At 46.1% G+C, this 23,463-nt stretch overlaps 1 protein-coding gene across 6 annotated transcripts in view; it reads left to right on the forward strand.

Annotated features, from left to right (window-relative positions):
• PROM1 (prominin 1) overlaps positions 1-16,225 on the forward strand; it is a 100,404-nt gene extending 84,179 nt beyond the window's left edge. For 3 of the 6 annotated variants that reach the window (XM_072945993.1, XM_072945985.1, XM_072946012.1), the window contains 12 exons: positions 434-537; positions 2,167-2,251; positions 3,791-3,937; positions 4,570-4,641; positions 5,624-5,716; positions 7,961-8,014; positions 8,597-8,677; positions 8,793-8,861; positions 10,968-11,060; positions 14,132-14,250; positions 14,739-14,762; positions 15,189-15,596. In XM_072945993.1, the coding sequence (XP_072802094.1) occupies positions 434-537; positions 2,167-2,251; positions 3,791-3,937; positions 4,570-4,641; positions 5,624-5,716; positions 7,961-8,014; positions 8,597-8,677; positions 8,793-8,861; positions 10,968-11,060; positions 14,132-14,250; positions 14,739-14,762; positions 15,189-15,243 (996 nt within the window). In that variant the 3' untranslated portion in view covers positions 15,244-15,596. Of the gene's footprint in view, positions 1-433; positions 538-2,166; positions 2,252-3,790; positions 3,938-4,569; positions 4,642-5,623; positions 5,717-7,960; positions 8,015-8,596; positions 8,678-8,792; positions 8,862-10,967; positions 11,061-14,131; positions 14,251-14,738; positions 14,763-15,188; positions 15,597-15,669 lie in introns of those variants that run through there. The other 3 variants (XM_072945999.1, XM_072946007.1, XM_072946002.1) reach the window with 3 other exon arrangements.
• The last annotated feature ends 7,238 nt before the right edge of the window (positions 16,226-23,463 follow it).

Below are 23,463 nucleotides of genomic sequence, written 5' to 3' on the forward strand. Positions count from 1 at the left end.
TGTTTTGCTCCCATTTCTAATATGTTCATTTTACCAAAATAGAGTCCCCCCCCCCAAGGGTACTGTTTTTTTGTTTTTTGGGTTTTTTTGAGGGGGGGTGGTAGCTAGGTTCGTTTATTTATTATTTCTTTTTTAATGGGGGGTACTGGGGATTGAGCCCAGGACATCATGCGTGCCAAGCACGTGCTCTACCGCGGGGCTCTACCCTCTCCCCAAAAGTAACCTAAGTGATTCCTACTGATGCCACCCAGAAGTCAGTCCATTCATTCCAATTACACTCCTGTTTTCTAGTTGTAAGTTGAAAATCAATGAGGAAAATCATGATACGAACATCCCCCCAACACTGTCTCTATCACAGAATATTCATTTTATTATCTGTATATATGTGAGTAGAAAACTGTCTTTCCAAAAAAAGTTTTAAAATTTGTTCTAGGTTTTGGACACACCATATTTACTGAATGAGAATTGGAAATACTACCTCTCTGGCATGATGTTTGACAAACCAGACGTTAATCTCACTTTTGAACAAGTTTACAGGTACAAGTAATTGCATGATGCATTTGTGTGTTGTTGTTGTTATGGAGAATGTTGTTTTTCTACGGTGAGAATTTTGCTTTTAAAGTGTCTTTAATTTTAATGATCAGACTTTGAAGTTCCAGAATTAAGCTGCTCTCTAGTCTTGGCTGTATGACCAAAAAGATAACCCTCCCCCTGAACGCCTTCTAGGCCTTAGAACGGTGATGCCCCGAGTCTCTTTGTCTTGATCCCTGGGGAAGGTGACCCCAAAATGCATTCATGGGACACTGTGAAAACTCTTATTTAAGAATCACCCTGCCCCACGTAAATGCCATATAACAAGAATTCATCGAATGGGTCTGTTGACGGAAGTAATCAATAAACAGTCTCCAGCAGGAATAGAAAAAATTTTATTTGAGCCAAACGAAGAACAATAGCCTGGGAGACAGCCTCTCAGGTTACTCTGAGGAACTGCTCTGGAGAAGCATGGTTTTCAACACAGTTTTGTATTTTGTCAGAACAAACATCAAACAAGTCAAGGATACACTCGTTAAATGTTTCCAAACAAGCATCTATTAAACCATCCCTAGGCAGAGAGGATGAGGCCAGGCTGGGCCTGGCCTGCCGGCTCTTTGTGATTCTGGCCCTTGTGGAACTTTCTGGTCTCACCTCCGATGGTTAGTATGTCAAACGCTCTGTTCCAACACCAACCCACCTGGGGCTCCCTGGAGAGGAGTGTCGTTCCTCCCAGGGGTGGGGGAGGGTTGCCTCTCCCAGGCACCCCTTGGGGCTAGAGGACTTTGGCTGCTGGACAAGGAGGAGGTGCCCCAGGCAGTGGCCGTCCTGGTGGCAAGGATACACATCAGATGAGGCCACCCTGCTTATCTCAGTCGAGGAGGCACTTGTCACATTATGAAGCACAGAGAGGTGAGGCCAAGTTAGTTTTGTGGCCAAAGTGGACTGACCCTGTGGAAGTTTATCACCCCGTCAAACTGGGTCTCCTTCCTGCCTTTAATCCAACCTTATGTTTGGTGAGTGAAGCCCACCCTAGAAATATGCAGGGGCTTGATAGGATCTTTTCATAAATCAAAGATAGTTTATTTTTATTTATTTATTTTTTAATTTTTGTGGGGGAGGTTTATTTATTTATTTTGAAGGAGGTACTGGGGATTGAACCCAGGACCTTGGGCGTGCTAGGCATGTGCTCGCACTGAGCTGTACCCTCCCTCCCCCCTTAATAAAGGTAGTTTATTTGAAACACACCTTTGTAACATGCTTCTTTCTGGCCTATGCTTTTTTTTTCTTTTAATTAGAGTTTATTTCTTCCCAAATTTGTAAACTCCGTTATCACTCACAGCACTGGAAGAGCTCAGAGGAGACAGACAGAAGGATGCAGTGTTTACTAGTCCTGTTGTATCTGTCCCCAACATGGGGCATTTAGTAAAATGGGGAGCGAAGGCAGGAATGGTGGGCACCATGGGGGTTCGTGTGGCCACTGGTGACAGCCCACTGTGTCCACCCCCAGACATCACGCCTGTGTACACAGGTTAAACAAGGATGAACAGTTAGCCTTTCTCTCCATCCTGAGCAGTGGACCAGGGTGGCCACAACTGCCTTTCTGGATCTTGATTTCTCTGTTTATTCCTTCAGTGATTGCACGGAAAACAAAGGCATTTATGCCACACTTAGGCTGGAGAACATCTACAATATCAGTAAACATCTCAACTTCCAAGAGGTGGGTAACCAGGGCTGATCAGGTTGCTGACCTATTTCTCTGCTACATTCAGTTGTCTTTTTTTTAAATCGGGGTGAAGTTCACGTAGGATAAAATTAATTATTTTAAAGTGACATTTAGTACATTTGCAAGGTTGTGCAACCTTCACGACTGTCTTAATTCCAAAACAATTTCATCACCCGCCCCCAACCAGTTGACTTTCTTTAGCATGCGTTTCTCTAGTAGATCATATGAGCTCCTCCCTGCGCACGCCTCATGGGGAAAGATTTTTGTCTTGCTGAGCGTTGATGTTCCTCGAGGAATAAACCCCGCTTGCTTCCCAGGGATGTTGACTCTCCAAGACCAGCCACCCTTTTCGGTCACGTCCCTGAAGAGAGAACGAGGCGCCAAGAACTGTGGCCCTCACAGTCACCACTGCTGGCTGTGGCCCCAGGATGCCAGGGTGGGCGCTGGTGAGCTCTGCTGGCCTTTGGCAAGAGACACCATGAGGACAGAATGGAGCGACCTCTCCTCCTCCTTTGCCCAAGCTCACACCCAAGGCTTGAGTCTTAAGACTGCAAGGAGAGGCCAGACTAGAGCACACTGGCTGGAAAAAGGGGCAAGGGGGTTTCAGCTGCCCAGGCCTAAGGCACTATTAGCCTAGGCTGTCCCTACTCCCCCATGCCTGGGGGCCTTCTGGGAAAGAATCTAAGGAACCTTCTTTCTTCTGGGCTTCCACATGGAAGCAGATACCAAGGGAAATCAAGGGAAGAGGCTGCTCCCCAAACCTCACGGCTTACCCACTGAGGCATCACAGAAGGCTTCCAAGAGGTACCGTGAGGCCATGATGGCCTGACAGTTTTCAGATGTGAAGAGGCTTATTTGAAAGCTGCATACAGATTTTGTATTGGTTATCTTCCTTAAATATCCCTTGCACGTCTACATAGATAAAATACAATTTTGCAACCAAGCCCTCAACCGATGCCCTCTACTCATTGGCTCATTATGCTATGTGCCGTTTTCTTGGTGCACCATGACGATGTGTGACACCTCCCCGCCGCCCCATTTACCCACAGGCCCAAGCCATCAACCACGGTCCCGCGATCCCGAGTCTTCCTACCACGCAAGTCCAGTGCATGCTGCCTCCTTCCGCCCCTTTCAGCATCTCTATTTGTCAAGACTCACTCAGAAGCCACCCCCTCTGTTGGCCTCCCTAGCCCCCTGCCTTGAAAGGCTCTGTCTCTGGTGTCCCAATGTGGTTCATGTGCCTCTATTACAACACTGCCTCTTCCCTTTGAGGTCTTTGAGGGTGGAGGTGCAATATTACTCTGTTCTGCTGCCCACCTCCTGGCCTCGCACAGTGCTTGGCCTGGGTATAAGGAAGAAGGCAGGGAGGTGGGGGAGGAGTGAGGGGGGGGCGGTACCAGGAAGAAATGCCGGTCAAGTGTGTGTGTGTTTGTTTTTGGCCTGTGTGGATTTTATTGCTCTTTTAAAGCATTGGGTGTGTGACGTTCTTGGAGAAGAGCGGACTCATTCCTAACTTTTCTTTTTATTCTGCAGCGTATGGGAAACATAAACAGTAATTTTGAAACTACAGACATCAGAATTGAGAACGTAGTTCTGCTGGATGAGGCAGGAAGAAAAAACCTTATGGATTTCAGCTCTTCGGGAGTAGACAGAATAGACTACAACGCCTTCATGAATGCGGTATGACGCACGAGTTCATGCTTGATTTTGGGGGGATAAGTAGGGCATCGCATATATATGGTTTTTCGTTTGTTTGTTCTTAGTCCTTTTTTTTTAAATTGAGATGAGATCCACATAACAAAATTAACTCTTTGGCCAAGTGAGCAATTCACTAGCATTTAGTATAATCACAGTGTTGCAAAACTAACCGCCTTATCTGGTTCCAGAGTGCCTTCATCACACCAGGAGAAAGCCCCAATCTCATTCAGTAGTTGCTCCCATCCCCCACTCCCAGCCCCTGGCAACCATCGCTCTGTCTTCTGTTTCTGTGAATTTACCTATTCTAGATATTTCATATGAATGGAATCATACAACATGTGACCTTTTGTATCTGAGGACCTTCACTGGTCCCTTCTGTGTAAGTTTTTTGAGATACGTGTCCATCATACCATGCATCAGCACTTTATTCCTCTTTGTGGTTGAGTAACAATAATATCAGTTTTATGTGTATAAATTAGAATGCAGATGTTGCCCATGTGAGAGTGTTTAGCCTTACTTTATGGTTATGGACCTGTGTTCACTCTGTTGCTTCTGACATGTTAAGGTTTAAAAATCCCACATCCGTAACATAGATTTTTGCACCTCTTTTGCAGACCAGTAAACATCCCACAAAAGTGAATCTTTTATCCTTTGCCGCTGATCTAGATATAAAAGCCAATCATTTGGTGAGTTCAAACAGTCTGGTTAAATGCTGTAATTGTTGTAGATGTCAAATGTCTGTACCATTCTTAGAGAAGCTGCGGAAGGGGTTCCTTAGACCACAAGTAACTCCTCTCCGTGCATGGTAAAATTTCCCACCAGCAGCCACTGCCGCCTGGCCCGAAGTCTGCGAGCGCGTGAATGTTTCCCGGGCGGCTTCAGGATGCACGCGGCTGTTCCCAGCCTCTGCTCCTGGTGCTGCTGCCCTCGCTACTTTAGCCTCGGGTCTGCTTTCACCCCGTCAGCCCCTCGCTGCCTGTGCACACATGTTTCTTGCAGTACAGGGAACAGTAACTGAGGACACGGGAGGGAGATCCCATTTGGTGCCATGTGTCGCCAGTAGTGAGTGGCTAAGAGAGGGCAAAGGCACCATCCAAGGCCCATAAGCCTCCTGGCCACCACCGCCTCTGCTGGAAGGTGACTAATGGCTGTAACTGGTCCCTCTGAGGAAGCAGCCGAGCACAATGATGTGGAACTTGGGCTCTGGAGGAAGACTAGTATTTAAATCCTGACACAGCCACTTCCTCACTTTGGGCAAGATAGTGCACCCCTGTGCCTTAGTTTCTTCATCTGTAAAATGGGGGCAATAGTAACGCTTATTATACGTTATTATACCAAAAACTATGTGAGGGTGGGTTAAATAGAAGTTTTTAGTTGAACCTTGGTTTTCTCATCCTGTAAAGTGGCTCTCCAGCGGCCGTACTTGGGTGAGGTGAGAGAGAAAACGCAGCCTCTGGCACTCGGGGAGAGCTGAGTGTGGGCTGTCACTGAGAGTGTGTGGTTCCCCGATTTGAGGTAGGGAGTCCTGGTGCTGCCCCTCCTGGTGAGCCCCGCACCCACATCGGCATCCCATTAGAAGGGCAGCATCCTCGTGTCCTGTGATTAGAGACTGTGCTCCAGAGTCTGGAAAGATGGCGCTAATACTTATTTACTTTGCTCTCTTTGTAGCCCCAAGGAGATTTGAAACAGTCCCTGAAAAGAAATGCACAAACCTTGAGAACGATTCACCGCATCAGAATCATTCCTTTGGAAAAATCAATGGTAATAATCAACAAGCTCTGGCACCTCACCAAGACCCGGGCGAGCCCCCTTTCACCTAGGATGAGTGATATATTTGCATGTAATGCGTAGGTTGATTAACCTCAGGCTAAGAAATTGAGCTCTTTTGGGGAAAAAATGGTAGTAACTGGGCTTTGAAGAAGACACACATTCAATTCTCACTACTCCTTTTCTGCCTTTTTCCATTTGAGTGTGAGGTTAGCTTCAATCTGTGGCCGCCCCGTATGTTTTGCTGTAGTTTCCATGGCTTTAAACAGCCCCCACCCCGCCCCCCGCCCCAAGCCTTGCAGCAACTGAAGTGCTGCTATTTTGGTCTGGACTTATTCTTACCTGGTTTCTTGTTCTTAAACTCTTTTCCTCCTGACCCTGCTGGGAACTATGGGAAGGCAAGGCTGTGTCCTCTCTTTCTAACTATGGGGAGTGCTGCTCCCTCTTTTCTCCTCTCTTCCATCCAACTTCCATTTTCCCTTCTTTTTCTTCTCACTGCCTTCTGGCTTCTTTCCTTAAATGCCTGAAAGGCAGTTTGTAGCAGAGAAAAAACACAGACCCTGGAGTCAAGTGGCCCTGATGTCACGTTCCGCTTCTGCGTCTCCAAAGGCTTGTCGCTTTCAGTTTCCTCATCTGGAAGCAGTGGGGACAGTCCTCGCCTCGCTGTTCCCTGGAAATGAAGGACCTGATGTCCCCGAGGCACTCAGTCAGTGGGAGCTGTGACTCCTTTTTTTTTTAATTGAAGTACTGTCAGTTACAATGTGTTAATCTCTGGTGTACAGCGCAATGTCCCAGTCATGCGTATGCATACATGTATTGATTTTCATATTCTTTTCCCTTAAAGATTATTACAAGATATTAAATATAGTTTCCTGTGCTCTACAGAAGAAAATTGTTTTTCTTATATATTTTTATATATAGTGGCTAGCATTTGCAAATCTCAAACTTCCAAATTTATTCCTTCCCACTGCCTTTCCCTTGGTAACCATAAGATTGTTTACTATGTCTAGGAGTCTGTTTCTGTTTTGTAGATGAGTTCATTAGTGTCCTCTTTTTTTCTTTTTTTAGATTCCACATATGACTGATATCATATGGTATTTTTCTTTCCGGCTTACTTAGAATGACAAATGGCATTGTTGCTGCAAATGGCATTATTTTATTTTTTCATGGCTGAGTAGTATTCCATTGTATAAATATACCACAGCTTCTTTATCCAGTCATCTGTCGATGGACGTTTAGGTTGCTACGCTTGTGTGGAGGTCTTGTTGGCAGTCGTGGAGGGGAGGCTGCATGGGCACTAGGTTACAGGGTCAGCTTGCTCAGGCATGAGGAAGCTGATCAGTCCACTCGACTCCAGCTTCAGAACCTTCTAGAACTAGTTCTTCCTGTCTCTCTCTTCATTTTCCTCCTTACTTTCTCGTTCAGTCAAGTCTTCACTAAGCCCTCCCAACTTTCCTGACTCATGTGCCGTGCCCCCTCGGTTCTTTCTCTGCTGTCTTGTTTATCAGAGCCCAACTTTGTTAACATTTTAAGCTGGTTTTTACACATTCCTTAAATCCTGTCCTTTACTTCACTTCCTTGGACTTTTCAGAGCTGGGGCAACCTACAAATGGGCAAGTTGTTCTGTAGTTGTGACCCACGATTTAAACTGGGGGTTAGCAAACCAGGGCCTCAAAAACTGCAGCCTATGGGCTCCATCTGGCCTGCTGTCTGTTTTGATAAATAAAGTTTTACTGGAACACAGCCACACCCACTTCGTTTCAGAGGATCTGTGGCTGCCTTTGGCTAAAAGGGCAAAGTTGAGTAGTTGGGACAGGGTATAGCCCACAAAGCCTAAAATATTTACTTATCGGGACCTTAACTGACAAAGTTGGCCAGTTTCTCCTCTAAACCATGCAAATTAAGCCACTCTTGTCAAGGAGGTTTTACTGTAAGCATTGCCTGCTGCTTTGCACAAACCCGATTCCAGAGGGTTTCCTGGACACCTTACCTGTGGTGTGCTGCCTTTCAAAGCCCTAGAACATCGATCCCAATTTTCTCCGCCATGTTTTCTTATACCAGCAGTATGCGAGATGCATATTGCCACCCATGTCTGTTGGGTTTTTTTCTAGAGTGAAATTTACAGATTAAAGCCAGATTTGATGGCTGACTTGGGGTTGGGGCTGGGAGAATACAAAGCACATGACCCTGCATCTTCGTGTAATAAGTTGAAAAATATTATCTGTGTTTGTTCATCAGACCACTGTGTACCAAACCATGAGGGGACTTCAGTACAAAAACAGTGGATTGGGGGTAAGGATTTGTTTTCTTTTTCTGGCTTGGAGCCCTGTTATAAAAGCACCCGCAGACTTTCAGAGATGTTGGTTTTTGCAGATACTTTAAGTAAAATGAAGTCTCAGTTACCCACCCATTCTAAACACCAAACTGGGTTCTGCCACCAATCTCCTTTCTACAAGGACTTCTGTAAACACAGGCAGCATCCTGGCATGTTGTTAGTTACAGGAGAAAGTGGTATTTGGATGTGTAGGACGCAAGTGGAGAAGATACACCGGTCACTTTTACGGTCGTTTTTACAGCCTCCAAATCTCCATGCCTTCTGACCACAAACCTTCATTCTCATGGGAGGACTGGCACAGGGCCACCTCGTCTGCCTTCCAGTGGCCAAAGCAAGTCACACAGCCAAGCCCACCCTCGTGGGGAGGGGGCGTACCCTGGTGTCCTGGGAAACCATGCCTGGGAAGCTACCAATAACCATGAACAGCTAGCGCAGCCTTCTTAACTAGGAGGCTGTGGTGGTGTGGCGCGGAATTAACAGAATCTGCCAACTGTGCAGTGAAACCTTTTATCACTTGATACCACTGCTGTGTTTTCCAGGTAAAAGTGGCCAATGTCATTTTCTTTCTGAATACTGCTCAGGACTTCCTCAAAAACCACACCTCCATGATTACTGCCGAAGTAAGTTTTGTTGTTTAAGTAAGTATGCCAGTAAGTGGACGTGACTGCCTGCGTAAGGAGAGGACGGTGTTGGCATTTTAATGGGTTTAATTCTCTTTGCTGTCTTTTTTTCCAGGAAAGTAAGAAGTTTGCCACTATGATACTGGGATACATTGAGCACTATCTGCAGTGGGTCAGGATCGCCGTAAGTGGTTTGACCCTTAAGAACTTCAGGGGGCCCTGTCTTGAGATAGTTATTTTCCAGGATAAAATCAGGAGGAAGTCAAATTAAATTCCCAGTAATTAGAGAGGAGGGAGGTAAAAGGCCCTTGATCGTGGGGCTCATGAGTGGAGGTGCTGTAAACTCAGTACAAGTGCCGTCCACGCCAGGTGGCTTCCCCGGCCTGCCCACGTGGGGTCGTGCCCACTGCTCCAGGGGCTCTGGCCCCCTCCCCGCGTCTCCCCTGGCAAACCACGAGCTCCTGACGATAGAGTCCCTTTGACGCTGGGGTTTGTACCTGCCCCAGGCAGCGCTGCGTCTGCTGTGTTGCTGGTGTACTTGGGGACTAGGGTTCTTAAACAGCAGAAGTTTATTTTCTCACCATCCTGGAGGCTGCAAGTCCAAGATCAAAATGGCAGCAGGGTGGTTCCTTCTGAGGCCTCTCTCCCTGGCTTGTTGGTGTCCGTCTTCTCTTGTGTCTTCACAGTGTCTTCCCTCTGTCCGTGTCCATGATTCCTCTTCTTTTATTAAAGACACCAGTCCTGTTGGATTAGAGCCCATCGTAGTGACCTCATTTTAACTGAGTTGCCTCTTCAAAGACCCTATCTCCAAATAGGGTCCCATTCTGAGACACTAGGGGTTAGGACTTTGACATAGAAACTTGGGGTGGAGGGTGGCCCAATTCAGTCCATAAAGTTGGGTCTCTATGGATGTATGAGAAGTTGAGGGGCAGGGTGAAGTTCCCAGGGGTGCACGTTGCTCCCAGCATGTGACTTATGGAGAATTACAGCGTTTTGGAAAATGCCTTTTGTCATCTTGGGCCCTGGGCCGGGTCCCCACTGAGGATCATTCCTCTGGGGCGGTGTGCTTGCAGGAGAGTGACTTAGGGAGGTGCACACGCACAGGTGAGTAGTGGCAGAGGAAACACACAGCCTTATCGCCACCATTGCCAACCTGCATCTCCTCTGCTTGACCAGAGGACCCCATCCAGTCACTCTGGAAGTAAAGCGAATCTGGACAGGAATGCTTAAGTCATGCAAGAGCCACAGCATGGGAATATTAAGTGGCCGTGGGTACAAAATGGATCAGAGCTACCCCACAGGACTTGGAGAGATTTTTATGGAGTACATGTGAGAGAGAAAAGCGGGATGCAGGAAAACATGCAAGACGTGACCCCCTACCCCACTTTTTGTAAAACTAACGGTGAAAAAGCCTGATAGGGTTGTTTGAGCTCAGAAGCATAAGGTTATGAACATGGGTTGCCCTGTAAGGTGCAGGTGGAAGAAAGGGGGAGGTGAGCCAACCAACAAAGGAGAAGAACTAAGACACACCCCTGCCCCAAAGGGCCAGCACCTGGCTTACTGTACTTACTGTACTCACTACGAAGCTTCTGGAATCAGTGAATAGAGCTTTCTGAAGTCAGTGGGATTGGAGCATCTGTTTGTGTTTATTCTCACCTTGTTAATGAGAACTTCGTTTTCTGTCTTCCAAGATGGGGTACGCAGGTACTGCCAGTGTTGTAAGTAATGTTTTATTGGCACACAGCCACGCCCATTTGTTCGTGGATCGTCCGTGGCTGCTTGCACCCCACCACGGCAGAGCGGAGCAGTAGCGACAGATGTGTCTCAGCCCAGCCTGCAAAGTCTGAAATATTTATTCTTTGGCCCTTTAGAGAGAAACTTTGCCAACCTCTGTTCTGAAATGTCCCCTATTCTGAAATGTCCCCTGTTCTAAAATTATCCACCTTTCTATTTAGATCATCCTGTCAGATTACAAAGGGGTCAGGTAAGAAATTCAGACTGAGGCGCAGTGCTGGCCGCCTGGACTCTCTGATGCTCTCGGGAGTCTGGCAGGTTGGGACTTACTGTTCCAATAACAAACGAGGAAACCAAGAGAATCGAGGTCTTGCTTTCTAGTACGTACTTTGATGTGTCGTGGAACTCATGCATAGAAATCAGCTGTCAGCTCCATATCCCAGAGGGCACAGAGATCCTTTCTGTGAAAACGGGCCAGAAGTGACTGGCATGTCTCACTCTTGTGGAATTGTGTGGGAGTGGCTCAGAGTTTGCCTGTGTTTCTTACCCGCTACAGATCACCGAGCAGGTTGCAGCCTGCAAACCAGTGGCCACTGCTTTAGATTCCGCCGTTGACGTCTTTCTGTGCGGCTACATTGTTGACCCCATGGTAAGAATTTCGTCTTTCAAAATAAGAAGACACGATAAACTCACTATCTTTGATTTTTTTTTTCTTCCAGATTGTGGTACACGCTATAATGTGAAATAGATTTTTGCTCGGGTCTGTTACAGTTGTAGAATCCAAGACCTAAAATCTAAAATCTAGCAGAATGTGTTGATACCAAATAGACTAGAAAAGTCCAAGTCCCAGCTGCATCTCTTCATTCCTTACTGGGATTTTAGTTACGGAAGTCAGGAGACCTTCATGAAGAAGACTCCTCTTTGCCCAGAATAATCAGAAAGGAGCAGTCACCGGTGTGCAGAGTGCCGCCGCTCCACGGGACTCTTACTGCAGCTGTAAATGGAAGCCTAAAGATACAGCAAACTTAGTTTAATTTTTGAGTTAAAAGCCCTTTAAGATGCTTGTTACCTTTGGGCTGGTAAGTTCCGGTTAATCAAGTTCATTTCCCAGCTCTATTCACTCCTTGGTCTACAGTGACTGTCTCCATGAGTCAGTCCTCTCACTGCCTTCCCTTAAAGCACCTCAGTGACTTACCATTCACACCACAATAAGGATCAGCCTCCTTAATGTTCTACACCAGACCCTGCATGATTGGCTGCCTGCTCCTTCGGCCACATTTTGTACTATTTGATCACTTTTCCTACTGTGCTCCAGACACACTTTCTTTCATTTCTTTAAAAAAATTTTCTATCTTCCCACCCCAGGGCCTTTGCACATGCCAGTCCTCTGCCTGGAAATGGGAAACTCTTTCTCTTTCATTCCTCCCCTCCACACCCATCCCTCACCTAGCTGACTCCTCTAGGTTTTACAATATAACGATTGAGAACAAGTTCTGAATTCAAATTCCACTTCTCCATTTCTTGAACTCTGTGACTTGGGAAAAATATTGACCTTCATCACCTTAATGGGGTGGTTTCAATGGTCCAAAGAGAGATTGCATGGGAAGCCCTTGGCACCATTCTTGGCACGTGAACACACTCCATGAATGTTTGCTGTCATTCAGTTTGTGTGTCTTGCCCAAACGTATCTTTTTTTGTCCAGGAAGTCTTTTCTGATCTTCTCAACTAGATCTGGCTCCCTTTCCTACACTTCCGTGGAACTGCCTGCTTTTCCTTTAGAGATGTTATTAAGCTGTTTGAATCATACATTTATGTGGCTCTTTGATGAAGATCTGTTCCCCACAACATACACTAGACTCTAGATGCCTTAGCAAGGGGTACATGTTCACTGCTGTGTCCCTGTCATCTGGAGTATCTCCAGCACAGGCCATTGAATGAATGAAGGATGATCAGATAGCTGTCTGTCACAGTGCATTCGGATTGCTCTATCCATCCATCGCCCTGTCCCATGTCCACATGCCCTTCCTTCTGTGGGATGGACTTTTGTACCTGAATGGAAACAATCCTGCCTCTTTCTCCACCATGCAGGCCCCACACCTTGGCTTTCCGGCTGCTTCTCTCTTGTTCCAACTTCTTTTCCTTTTTGTCCTGCTGCTTGGAGCCCCTGCTGATGGCTCTGGTTGAAGCCGTCATTAGGGGAGCCCTCAGTTAGCCTAGTTAATTATGAATTCATCTCCTTGTGTCCAGTCTCTACCACCTGCCCGCAGCCAGGCATATCACCCACTGACCAGAGGCCTCTCTGAAACAATGGGAGACACTGGAGGGGAGGCTTGGAGGGGGCTCAGGGAGATTGTAGGCTGGAGCTTTGTCAGAGGTGGTTTAAAGAGTCAGGGAGAGTTCTGGCCAGGAAAATAGACTCCAGGCTGTCTGATGTGTTTCTTTTATATCTTGAATATACCCCGAAGGATTGAGGCAGCTTCCGGTAAAAGGTATGGTTGTCATAAAGCTCTAAGGCCTCCACAAACAAGGTTGAGAGCATAGAAATCTACCAACAGAGAACATGTGGAAAAGGAGAACAAGTTTACTGGAAATTCTGGGCCAAAAGGTGCCACTCCAGTGAACACTAAACCCAGCCAAGAACAAAGCGGCAACGCGGGGGCCGAGGCGTGCGGGTCTGGGCGGTGGTGGTTGCCTCCCTGCGGGCAGGAGGGCTGCTGTAGTGTCACTGCCATGTCCTTGGGAGGGGCCGCAGACTGGAGCCTCTGCAGGGATCTGGCAGGTGGTAGATTTGCAAAGCAGGCCGAGGTCGGACACCGGCTGGCGTACAGGGTGGATGGTACCCACAGGGCCGTACCGGTCGTGCACGGCTGTGTCTGTGCTGATTGGCGGTCAGGTTAAATGACGTCGGGTAGCGCCCCTGCGAGAGCTCGTGGTGTGGCCTGCAGCAGGCTGAGGACAGATGCCCCTCTTGAAGGAAGAACCATCGCTTGGCTCCAGCTGACGTCACCTTGTGGGCTCGAGAGTCCAGCTGTTACAAGATCTAACTTGAGACTTTCTGAGAAAAGATGCGTAAACCCAAGTTTCGAGGTGAAATCTGACTTAGGAATATTGGCAACTGTCTTCAAAAAAATAACTTTAACATTGTTTTTTGGACAAAAACAGGATTGAATCCAGCCTCCAACTGACCCTAAAGTTGGTTTAATGAGTCATGAGGTGTTTGTTGGGGGCCTCAGCTGCACCGAGCATTGCTTCTGCTTTCTTCACCCAGTAATGTTATGGGGTTAGGATACTGCCGTCCACTGTTCCGATGCAGAACAAAGCCAGGAAGTTTCATGAGCCACCCTAACATCAGAGCAACTCATGGAAAGATTTGCCCATGCTCCTGCCGCTGGCCGCAAAGGGAGGCCATCTAGTGGGGTGGTGAGCAGTGGTTTCTGGGGATCCAGGATGCTAATCCTGGCTTCACCACTTGCTGCCTCTGTTCCTTGTTTGTAAAATAAACAAATACAATAGGATCTAGTCAAGGTTTTCAGAAAGATTGAATGAATTATAATAAGACGTGGCACTTCACACAGTGGCCAGCGCATCTTAAATTCACAACCGGCTTCGATGAGCAAAGTTAGAATCCATTAAAAAAAAAAAAAACCCAAGCAAGTGTTGTTTTCCATTTCTCATCTCCAAGCGTCTAATCCTCCTGATTTTCCTTTTTCCCCTCTCCAGAATTTGTTTTGGTTTGGCCTAGGAAAAGCTACTGTATTTTTGCTTCCAGCTATAATTTTTGCTGTGAAGCTGGCCAAGTATTACCGTCGGATGGATTCTGAGGACGTGTATGATGATGGGTAAGTGTGCATGTAAGGGCCACGGGGTCGCTTTCTCAGTGGTGCTTCCTTCCAAGAGCTTTCTGGGGAAGAGCTCTGATGAGATTATACTTGATCATTTTTTTAAGCGGCAGGTCAGCCCTATTCAGATGTTTTCTTTGTACTGATTTTCTATGCTTGACCTATTTGTCCCCTTGCCTGATCTCAGCTTCCTTAACCAGCCTTCTTATTTCTCATTTGCAGTTCCTCTGTCCCGGGGACTTGGCACTTTACTTTGTAACTGTTTCACTAGTTTTCGTTTTGACTCTGTAGTCCGCACTCCACTCTTCCTGGTGAACTTGTATTCAAACTGTGTTCATTTTTACGTTAGTCACCTCCTCTGCATTATGTGTTTCTTCTGAATTTGCTTCGTCAGCGTCTGTATTAGAGTGAAAATGTGGAGGATGCAGCTCCTGGGCTGTAACTGTAATTAAAAAATAATTTTATCTCTTTTTTTTGTATTTTTATAGTCTTGAAACTATACCCATGGAAAAGTAAGCCTTTTCTTTATTAAGCTGTATTTATAAGGTGGGACTGGGGAGGGCTTTGTTATTAGATGATGGACTTTTAAAACTCAATTAACAACATTATAGTTATGTCACAACCACAGATATGCCCAGATAAAAATAAACACTGATGCCTCTTAAAATGAGAGCAGGCACGTGGAGAGGACTAAAGAAATACTTGTTGAATCAAGGAAAACTTTATATGTTATAAAACTTATTAATATATAAAATGTCGGTTTTGATATTTGGTTTTTAAAGGAAACAAAATGTGAATATACCTTTTTACTCTCTTTGTAGATGTAACACATTGTTATAGACATTGTACAGCCATTATATTGTCTTTGTAACCCATGATGTAAATGCTTTGTCTTAGAGATAACATGGTTTTTTTTGGTGTATTCATTCTTGTTACAGTATGAAAAATGGTAATATTGGTTTTCGTAGACATCGAACCGCTCAGACATATTGAACAAAATTTTTAAACAGAGCCAACTGCACAAGTTCTTGAACTGCAGCGTCTGAAAATATTGGAAAAGAAACCTTCCCTTGAGGAGTTCACAGAGTTCAGTGGGATCATGTGGAATGTATACTGATGGGAAAGCACGCATGCTTATGTTTTATTTTTAGTAGTTTTGTTTTAATCATTTGAGCCTCCTTTGAGCATTTAAATATGCAACACATTCGTTAATTACCCGTTTAGCCTTGGAAACAAGATGTGAATTTTGGCCCATTTCACTGCATGGGAACTTAGACTCCTAGTTAGAGGAAGTCCAGCAGACCACAGATACGTGTGTGCACAATAAAAGAATGATTTCAGAACTATGACTCTAATCTTTTTATTGCAAAATGGGCCTAAACTACAGGTGTCAATTAAGTCTCTGTATTATTTCCTTAGGGTGGCCGTAACACATCACACAAACTGGGTGGCTTAAAGCAACAGAAATGTGTCCTCGCGGTTCCGGAGATGGGAAGTCTGAAATGAACGCGGCAGCAGAAATCAGCCTCCTCCCTGCGGGTCTGTGGGAGAGTCTGTCTGTTCCACGCCTCTCTCCCAGATTCTGACGATTGCTGGCAATCCTTGATGTTCCTCGGCTTGCAGACATATCACTGCAGTCTGTCTCTTTCTTCACATGGAGTTTTCCTTTGTGTATCTGTGTCCAAATTTCCCTCATCTCCCAAGGACACCAGTCTTTGGATCAGGGCCCATCCTAATCAAGAATGACCTCATCTTAATTTCATCACATCTGCAAACAACTTGTTTCCGAACATTCACAGGTTCTAGGTGGACATAAATTTGGGGCAGGGGTGGATATTCAACCCAGCACAGTCACACAACAATAGCAAATAGCCAAAGAGATAGAGACGTGGACATGAAACAGCAACACTGTACACACAGAAATAAAGTAAGTTACCAGAATCAGAAATGACAGGAAATAAAAATTTTTAATAGACATACACAAAATAGTGGCTCGTTCCCCTCTTAATTTTGTTTGTCTTTGTCTAAGAGCATGTTAATACTCCACTGCTTGTGCACATAAATTGTTTTCCATCTAACCCAGTGATGCCCCGCCCCTGCTAGACAGTGGATTTACCCAAGGAGGGAACTTCTAAAAAGTACTGATACTGGCTCCTACCCTAGGAGGTTCCCATGTCGTTGGTTACTGATGTAGCTTGAATATGTGGATTTAAATATTTTCCTGGGTTAGGGGGAGGGTATAGCTCGGTGGTAGAGTGTGTGCTTAACCTGCACGAGGTCCGAGGTTCAATCCGCAGTACCTCCACTAAAAGAAAAATTAGTTAAAAAATACATAAGTAAACCTAATTACTACCCCCCACCCCTCCTAAAAAAAAAGATTTTCCCTGGTGATTCTGATGTACAGCCAAGGTTGAGAAACACTACCTCTGATTCATTAAGTTAGAATTTCTGAGCTGTATCCCAGGTAATTCTCATATGTAACCTGGATTGAGAAGTACTCATTCAGCTTCTACAGGCATTGTATCCCATTAATATATTTTCATTTATTTTCTGCTATGTCCCAAGCCCTGTGCAAGACCCTGGGTGGAGGAGGGGGTGAGCTAACAGATTAGGTCCAGCCTCGTAGGAATTCACCGTCAGCAGCGGAGAGGGGGTGAGCTAACAGATTAGGTCCAGCCTCGTAGGAATTCACCGTCAGCAGCGGAGACTGAGAAGATACACTTGATGAGAGTATGAGAGACAGAAGGCTGTGGGGTGGTGGGAGTCAGGGAGGTTTTTGCTGCAGTTAAATTTCTAAAAAATAAATACATTAAAAACCTACGACACACTTAACACATCTGTTTCTTGGGAAAGCTCTGCATCTTTTACTGTCCCCTCCTGTAGTCCTCACCGCATCCCTGTGGGGTCAGCAGTTTTAGTTAATAACTATAAACAAAGTGGCCTGAAGCTTACAGAATCGAGTTGTCCAGTACCACCCAGCTCATAAGTGTTGGGGCCAGAAGAGGCCTCCGGTCCCCCAGATTCTGTAGCTTCTGACTCCCCAGCACATGCACGGCTGGGCTGGGCTGGGTTTTGGCTCAGACACGTACTGACAACATTTCAAAGGAAAACCGCCCGTTAGCTGCCTGGTTTCTGTGGTCCACTGAAATGGAATGAGCATCAGTGCTACTCAGCGTGGGCTGAGGACCAGAAGCATCACCAGGGGAACCGAGAAAAGCTAATTCTGACCCCACCCTGGACACACCGAATCAGAGTCGCTGAGGGCAAGGCCCAGGAATGTGGATTTTAACAAGCTATCAGGGTGAGTCCAAAGTACCGTAAAGTTGGCCAGTATTTCAATATTTCAAATCACCCTGAAGGAAAAGATCCTGATTCATTTACAAAATTGCTTTTGCCCAAGAAATGTGGCTAAGCCCCACTGCAAACTAGAGACTGTTGGCAGAGCAACCTGTGCCTCTGTAAGGGCTGCAGAAGGCAAGGGAGCACGGTCATGGTGCTTTACATGGCTGAGCACCAGGCGCAGACCCACCTCCACCTGAAACGCCCGTCTCCTCGCCCATCGTCCCCTGCGGGCCTTCATGCCTTTTCGGAACGGCAGCTGCCATCGGGTCAGATCAGTGACAGCCACCACTTCTCTGTCCTTTTCTAAACGAGCATTTATTTTATTGCTCCAACCAGATCTCAGACCCCTGTACACAAAGCCCATGTCTCAAGTTCCTTTGATTCCCCCTGGCCCATTAGAGTGTTAACCACAATTTCAGAACCAGAGACCTGACTGAAATAAACAGATATTTATTTGGGGTTTGTTGGGAGCGCAGTCCAGGAGACACAGATTCAAGATGTCTCTACAGGGCCTTCCCGGGACAGACCATCCCAGCCCCCCGTCCCCTCCACCTGCCTCTTGTTGGTAGAAAATTTTAGCCTCCTAGACCTTCCCCAAGTTCCACAGAATACATTTAATCAGAGAAGTGAGAAAATGCAGAAACAAAGGAAAACAGTCAAGTAAGACAAAATAATAACAGTTTAGCCGCTAAACAAAGTCAAGGACCTACAGTCCCTCCTCCGGGGCTGTGGGAGCTTTGAGCTGTTCTACAGGTACATGAACCCCCACTGGGTGGAGGAAGTTAGCTGTGCGCTGCCCACAGCGCGTAGACCCTAGACTGGTCGGCTCCCGGTTACCTCATCACCAGCCAATCAAAACAAGGTCCACAAAGCTGATCTCGAGCCCCAAAACCCTCTCCCTCACCCTGTCTTTAAGAAATCTTTCCCTGAAAGCCACTGGGGGAGCGTTCAGGTCTTTTAAGCACCAGCTTCCTGGACTCCTTGCTTGGTGTCCTGCTGTAAACACTGCACTTTCCTTCACCACAACCTGGTGTCGGTGGATCGGCTTTACAGCCCGAGGCTGAGCGGACACGAGTTTGGTTGGTAACAAAGAAGCACTTGAATTGTGCCCCCCCAGGCTAGAAAATGGGAGAAACTTATAAGGGCAAAAACTCACAAGATTACAGAAGTTGTTTGTCAAGAATTAGAATTGGAGCCGGCAAGAAGTAAAGGTGCTTGTTAAGCAAGGATTGGCTGGGGTTTGAAATGATTAGTTACAGTGTAAGGGGTGGGGTACTTTGAAATGGCATGGTTACAGCTAGCAGCTGCTAGCAGGCAATGTTTTGCAAACTTAATGCTGGTAGTGTCCTTGAGTTTGATACCGTCCAAGAAAGTTCAAGTTCTCAAGGATGCAGGAATGTGTTTGAAACCACAACCACAGTGGCCACCCAGCTCCATCTGAGAACCATAGTTACTCCATTTTGATTTTTAAATGATTTTAAGTATGTCATCAAGAGACAGTATGGACTGACGTCAGACTCTGAGACCTCAGTTCAAATGTGGCTCTCCCTTGAGAAATAACTCAAGCTTTCTCAGCCTCATTCCCCCATCTGTTAACTGGGGAGGGGATTGCACCCACCTCCTTGGGTGGATGTGATGGTCCTCATGATGGCTGGCACCGAGTAGCCTCAATAAAGGAGAGCCAGTGTCACCTGCCAGTGATGCTATAGGCTTCCAATATACAGCAGATCAAATTTTTATGTGAGGTAGTGAACTCCTTATCCCTGGGGGGTTCAAGAAAGTCTAGCCAAACTATCTTATTTGTGAGATGTCATGAAAAGGTGTCTCCAGTTCAAAGAAGAAAAGAAAGGAAAGGAAGATGTTAGAGAAGGCACGAGGATCTGTCTTCCCACAAAAAAATGAATTGCACAGACAAAAAAGTGTAACTATTTTGGAACCCTGGAGTCTATTGAAAGCTGACAAATTCCAGGGGAATGTTTGGATGGTAAACTGGTTAATTTCCATCAATTTCATCTTGAAGCTTTCCATTCCCTGCCCTAGTCCGATGGCAGTCAGTGGTGTGTGTGTTCCTGGAGTAGCTCGTATGCAGACTTTTCGAGTGCCAGGATGGGCATTAAGGACCCTGTTCCCCAGATACTGGAGGCCTGTGTTCTGATCACTGGCTGCTGCTTCTAATCGCAGAGGTGCAGTCGCAGACACGGGTGGCCCTTCTTGACTTCCTCTAGGGACAAGCTGCTCTAATGCTCACGCAGTCTGGCTATGGGGTGGCCCACTATGCTGGCAGCACATTCTATCCTGCTGGATGGACTTTCCCAGCCAAGTTTTTTCATGTCCCTTCTACCTCTTGTTGATGCCACCAGCTGAGACATCTGTGGAATGTCACGTTCACCAGCCCACTGCCAGGGCCCCTTTGCTGTGAGTGATGCAGCTTATGTGACCACAATGAGCTTGGTCTCCAGTGCTACCTGGGATGGCCCAAATCTGCCACTGGCGCAGAATGACAAATTCTAGTTAGAGGCTAAGTGTCCAAGGCCACTGGAAGCCACGAGCAGTCACAAGATGGCAGCAGAGGACACGTGTGTTCTATTTGCCAGAAAAGGGCAAGGCTCACCCTTAGAGCTGAAAGGGTCCTGGCTTATTTTCAGAAAGACAGATGAACTACTGACGGGCACCACAACCCGATAATCACTTCAGTCTCACCGGCACACAGATGTAGGCCCCGTTTTAGAGCCCTCTGTGCTAGAGGCAGGATTACCACAACCAGACCAACGCGGGTGGAGAGAGGGATTGATGACGGCACCAGGAATGTGCAGACCACTGACTCGCACTGTTCCACTCAGTCTCAGCTGGGAGTGCACCTTCCCATGGTGACCCACCTGGTGCACAGAGAAGTGTCATGCAGCAGTGGCTTTCCAGAACACGTAGCTGCACAGAGGGGTGTCTTGGATGTACTTGTCGTTGTCAGCCACTAGCTAGGTTGCTATCCAGGGTCCAAGAATAGGTAATAAGAGGCCTGCCTGGTCCCTAGGAGTATTGCTTAAGCATTCAATTTCAGTTTAGCCCAAGAGCTGATGGGCTCCTTCCAGATCTGTCACCAGCAGTAGGTGGCTGCTGCCACCCAGTGGGCTCCATCAGTTTTTAGCTGGGATATGCCTTCAGCAAACTGGGTCCAAGCATCCTCAGGGACTTCTGGGAGCCACCTCCAGGTAGGCAAAGGCTTTCCCCAGGAGTAACCAGGGGAGACCCAATGGATCCCTAAGGGTGTGGCCTCAACCTTCTTGTGTGAAGAGCACTCATCTGTGGGGCCAGACTTGATGTTCTGGAATGTTCCATTTCCTTTTTTTTTTAAGTAAGAAATCTGTTTGCTTTTCCAACTCTGTCTTCAGCATCTGAGGGGGCCAAGGCAGGATGGGGATCCCTGGACATAGTGACATCTGGCAGTCCTCTCTAAGGCACTTGGTCTCCACAAGTGCCCAAGAGCAGGCCAGGAGCTGGTTTTTCTTTTTTTTTAGACATTATTTTAATTTTTTTAGTTGAAATGTAGTTGATTTACAATGCTGTGTTAGTTTCTGGTGTAAAGTATAGAGATTTTGTTATGTCTATGTGTATATCTATATCTATGTCTATTCCTGTTCAGATTCTTTTCCATTATAGGTTATTACAAGATATTGATTGTAGTTCCCTGTGCTGTACAGTAGGTCCTTGTTGTTTATCTATTTTATATACAGTAGTTTGTATATGTTAATCCGAAGCTCCTAACTTATCTCTGTCCCCTCTCTTTCCCCTTTGGTAACCATAAGTTTGTGTTCTATGTCTGTGAGTCTACTTCTGTTTTGTAAATAAGTTCATTTGTGTAATTTTTTTAGATTTCACATATAAGCAATATCATATTTATCTTGCTGTCTGACCTACTCTCCAGGTCCATCCATGTTGCTGGAAATGGCATTATTACATTCTTTTTTTATGGCTGAGTAGTAGTCCATTGTGTGTCTATATATATATATACATATATATATAGACACACACATACTACAGCTTCTTTATCTGGTCATCTGTTGATGGACATTTAGGTTGCTTCTATGTCTTGGCCATTGTAAATAGTGCTGCTGTGAACACCGGGGTGCATGTATCTTTTTGAATTAGTTTCCTCTGGATATATGCCCAGGAGTGGGATTGCTGGATCACTCTATTTTGAGCTTTTGTTAGGAATTTCCATACTGTTCCGGGAGCTGTTTTATAAGTGGGGTCTCACCAGGAGCCATGCCTCCGAGGAGCCGGTAGCCCAAGGGCAGACTCTGGGCAGAGGCTGCCTCCTTCTGCTGGAGGCTCCACTCAGCATAGCTCGCAGTATCAGCCAGATTTCACCCCGTCCTCGGGTTTACGGGGCCCCAGCATAGGTTGCCTGCGGGACTCCCTCTAGCACACCTGCTACCCAGATGCCCAGGTAAACCTGGCAGATTTTCTGGTAACTGTGTACGCCGGGCTCAGCAAAATACCTAGATGAGGCACATTGCTTTCTGTTCCCAAGGAGTCCTGCTAAGTCTGGGCTTTCTACTTCAGTTGTGAGGTCTTCAGGGAGAGTAACTTTTTCTTTACTGTCTCAGGAATCAATCTTGGAGCCTCAGTTCGTGGTACTCCCAGGAATTGACGTTGTGGCTGATCCCTGATCCTCTGGGGACTGTTGAGTCCCCACCCCCACCCTGCTTTGGCATTAGTCAGAGTCTAATCTCAGTTTCTGCCACCTGCTCTTCATGGGAGCCTCTCAGAATGAAATCATCCACGTAGCCGTTCCCTGAGGGGAGAAAGGCTTGTCCCGTCACTTGGCTCATCCTTTGGTGACAAATACTAGAACAGTAAACATGCATGGACATCCAAGTGATCTTCCAAGAAAACTGACCCCTGACACTTTGTGCCAAAGAGACTGAGAAAAGGCATTCATTAGCCGTGTCCAGGACAAAACACTGGCAGAATGTATAACATTTTGCTGCAAGTAGACAAAGTCTGCCAAGGCTGGGACTGTAGAGCCAACCACTGAATTTTGTTGGCTAGAATTAGCAGTGGAAACATCCACTGTGGACTTCATGTGAGGAAGAAATGCCTTTCCAGTGTGTTAAGCCCCTGAGACCTGGGGCTTTATTTGCAACTGCATTCCTGGCTTACAGACTCGGCTACTTCTTGGCTCGAGGACTTGTAAGTGACACGTGATCTGTCTGAGCTTCATGTAGGAACATCAGTAACTATTTGTCAAATTAATTGGGTTAATGGATATAAACTGATGACATTGAGCTGTATCATCTCTCAGAGGTACTCCTCTTACAGTCAGAGATTGAAAGTTTATTTGAATGTTGGGCCAGTTTGGACGCTGGACTAATTACTGCCCTTTATAAACAACCATCCTCTTGTCTGCAGGAAGGCGTTAAGAAATGCCCGAGGAGTCCATGAGGTGAGAAGCCTCACGGCTTTGAGTTTGATGGCTAAGAAACATGTTAGCGTGAAAAGAGAAAGAAAAACAGCATATGATATCACTCACATGTGGAATCTAAAAAAAGAAAACAGAAAAAAGAGGACACTAATGAACTCACCTACAAAACAGAAACAGACTCGTAGACATAGTAAACTATCTTTTGGTTACTGGGGAAAGGGAGTGAGAAGGGATAAATTTGGGAGTTTGAGATTCGCAAATGTTAACCACAATATATAAAAATAGGTAAAAAACCAAATTTCTTCTGTATAGCACAGGGAACTGTATTCAATATCTTGTAATAACCTTTAATGAAAAAGAATATGAAAATGAATATATGTATGTATATGCATGACTGGGACATTGTGCTGAATACCAGAAACTGACACACATTGTGACTGACTATGCTT

Source organism: Vicugna pacos, chromosome 2, assembly GCF_048564905.1.
Source record: "Vicugna pacos chromosome 2, VicPac4, whole genome shotgun sequence".
Classification (NCBI taxonomy): Eukaryota; Metazoa; Chordata; class Mammalia; order Artiodactyla; family Camelidae; genus Vicugna; species Vicugna pacos.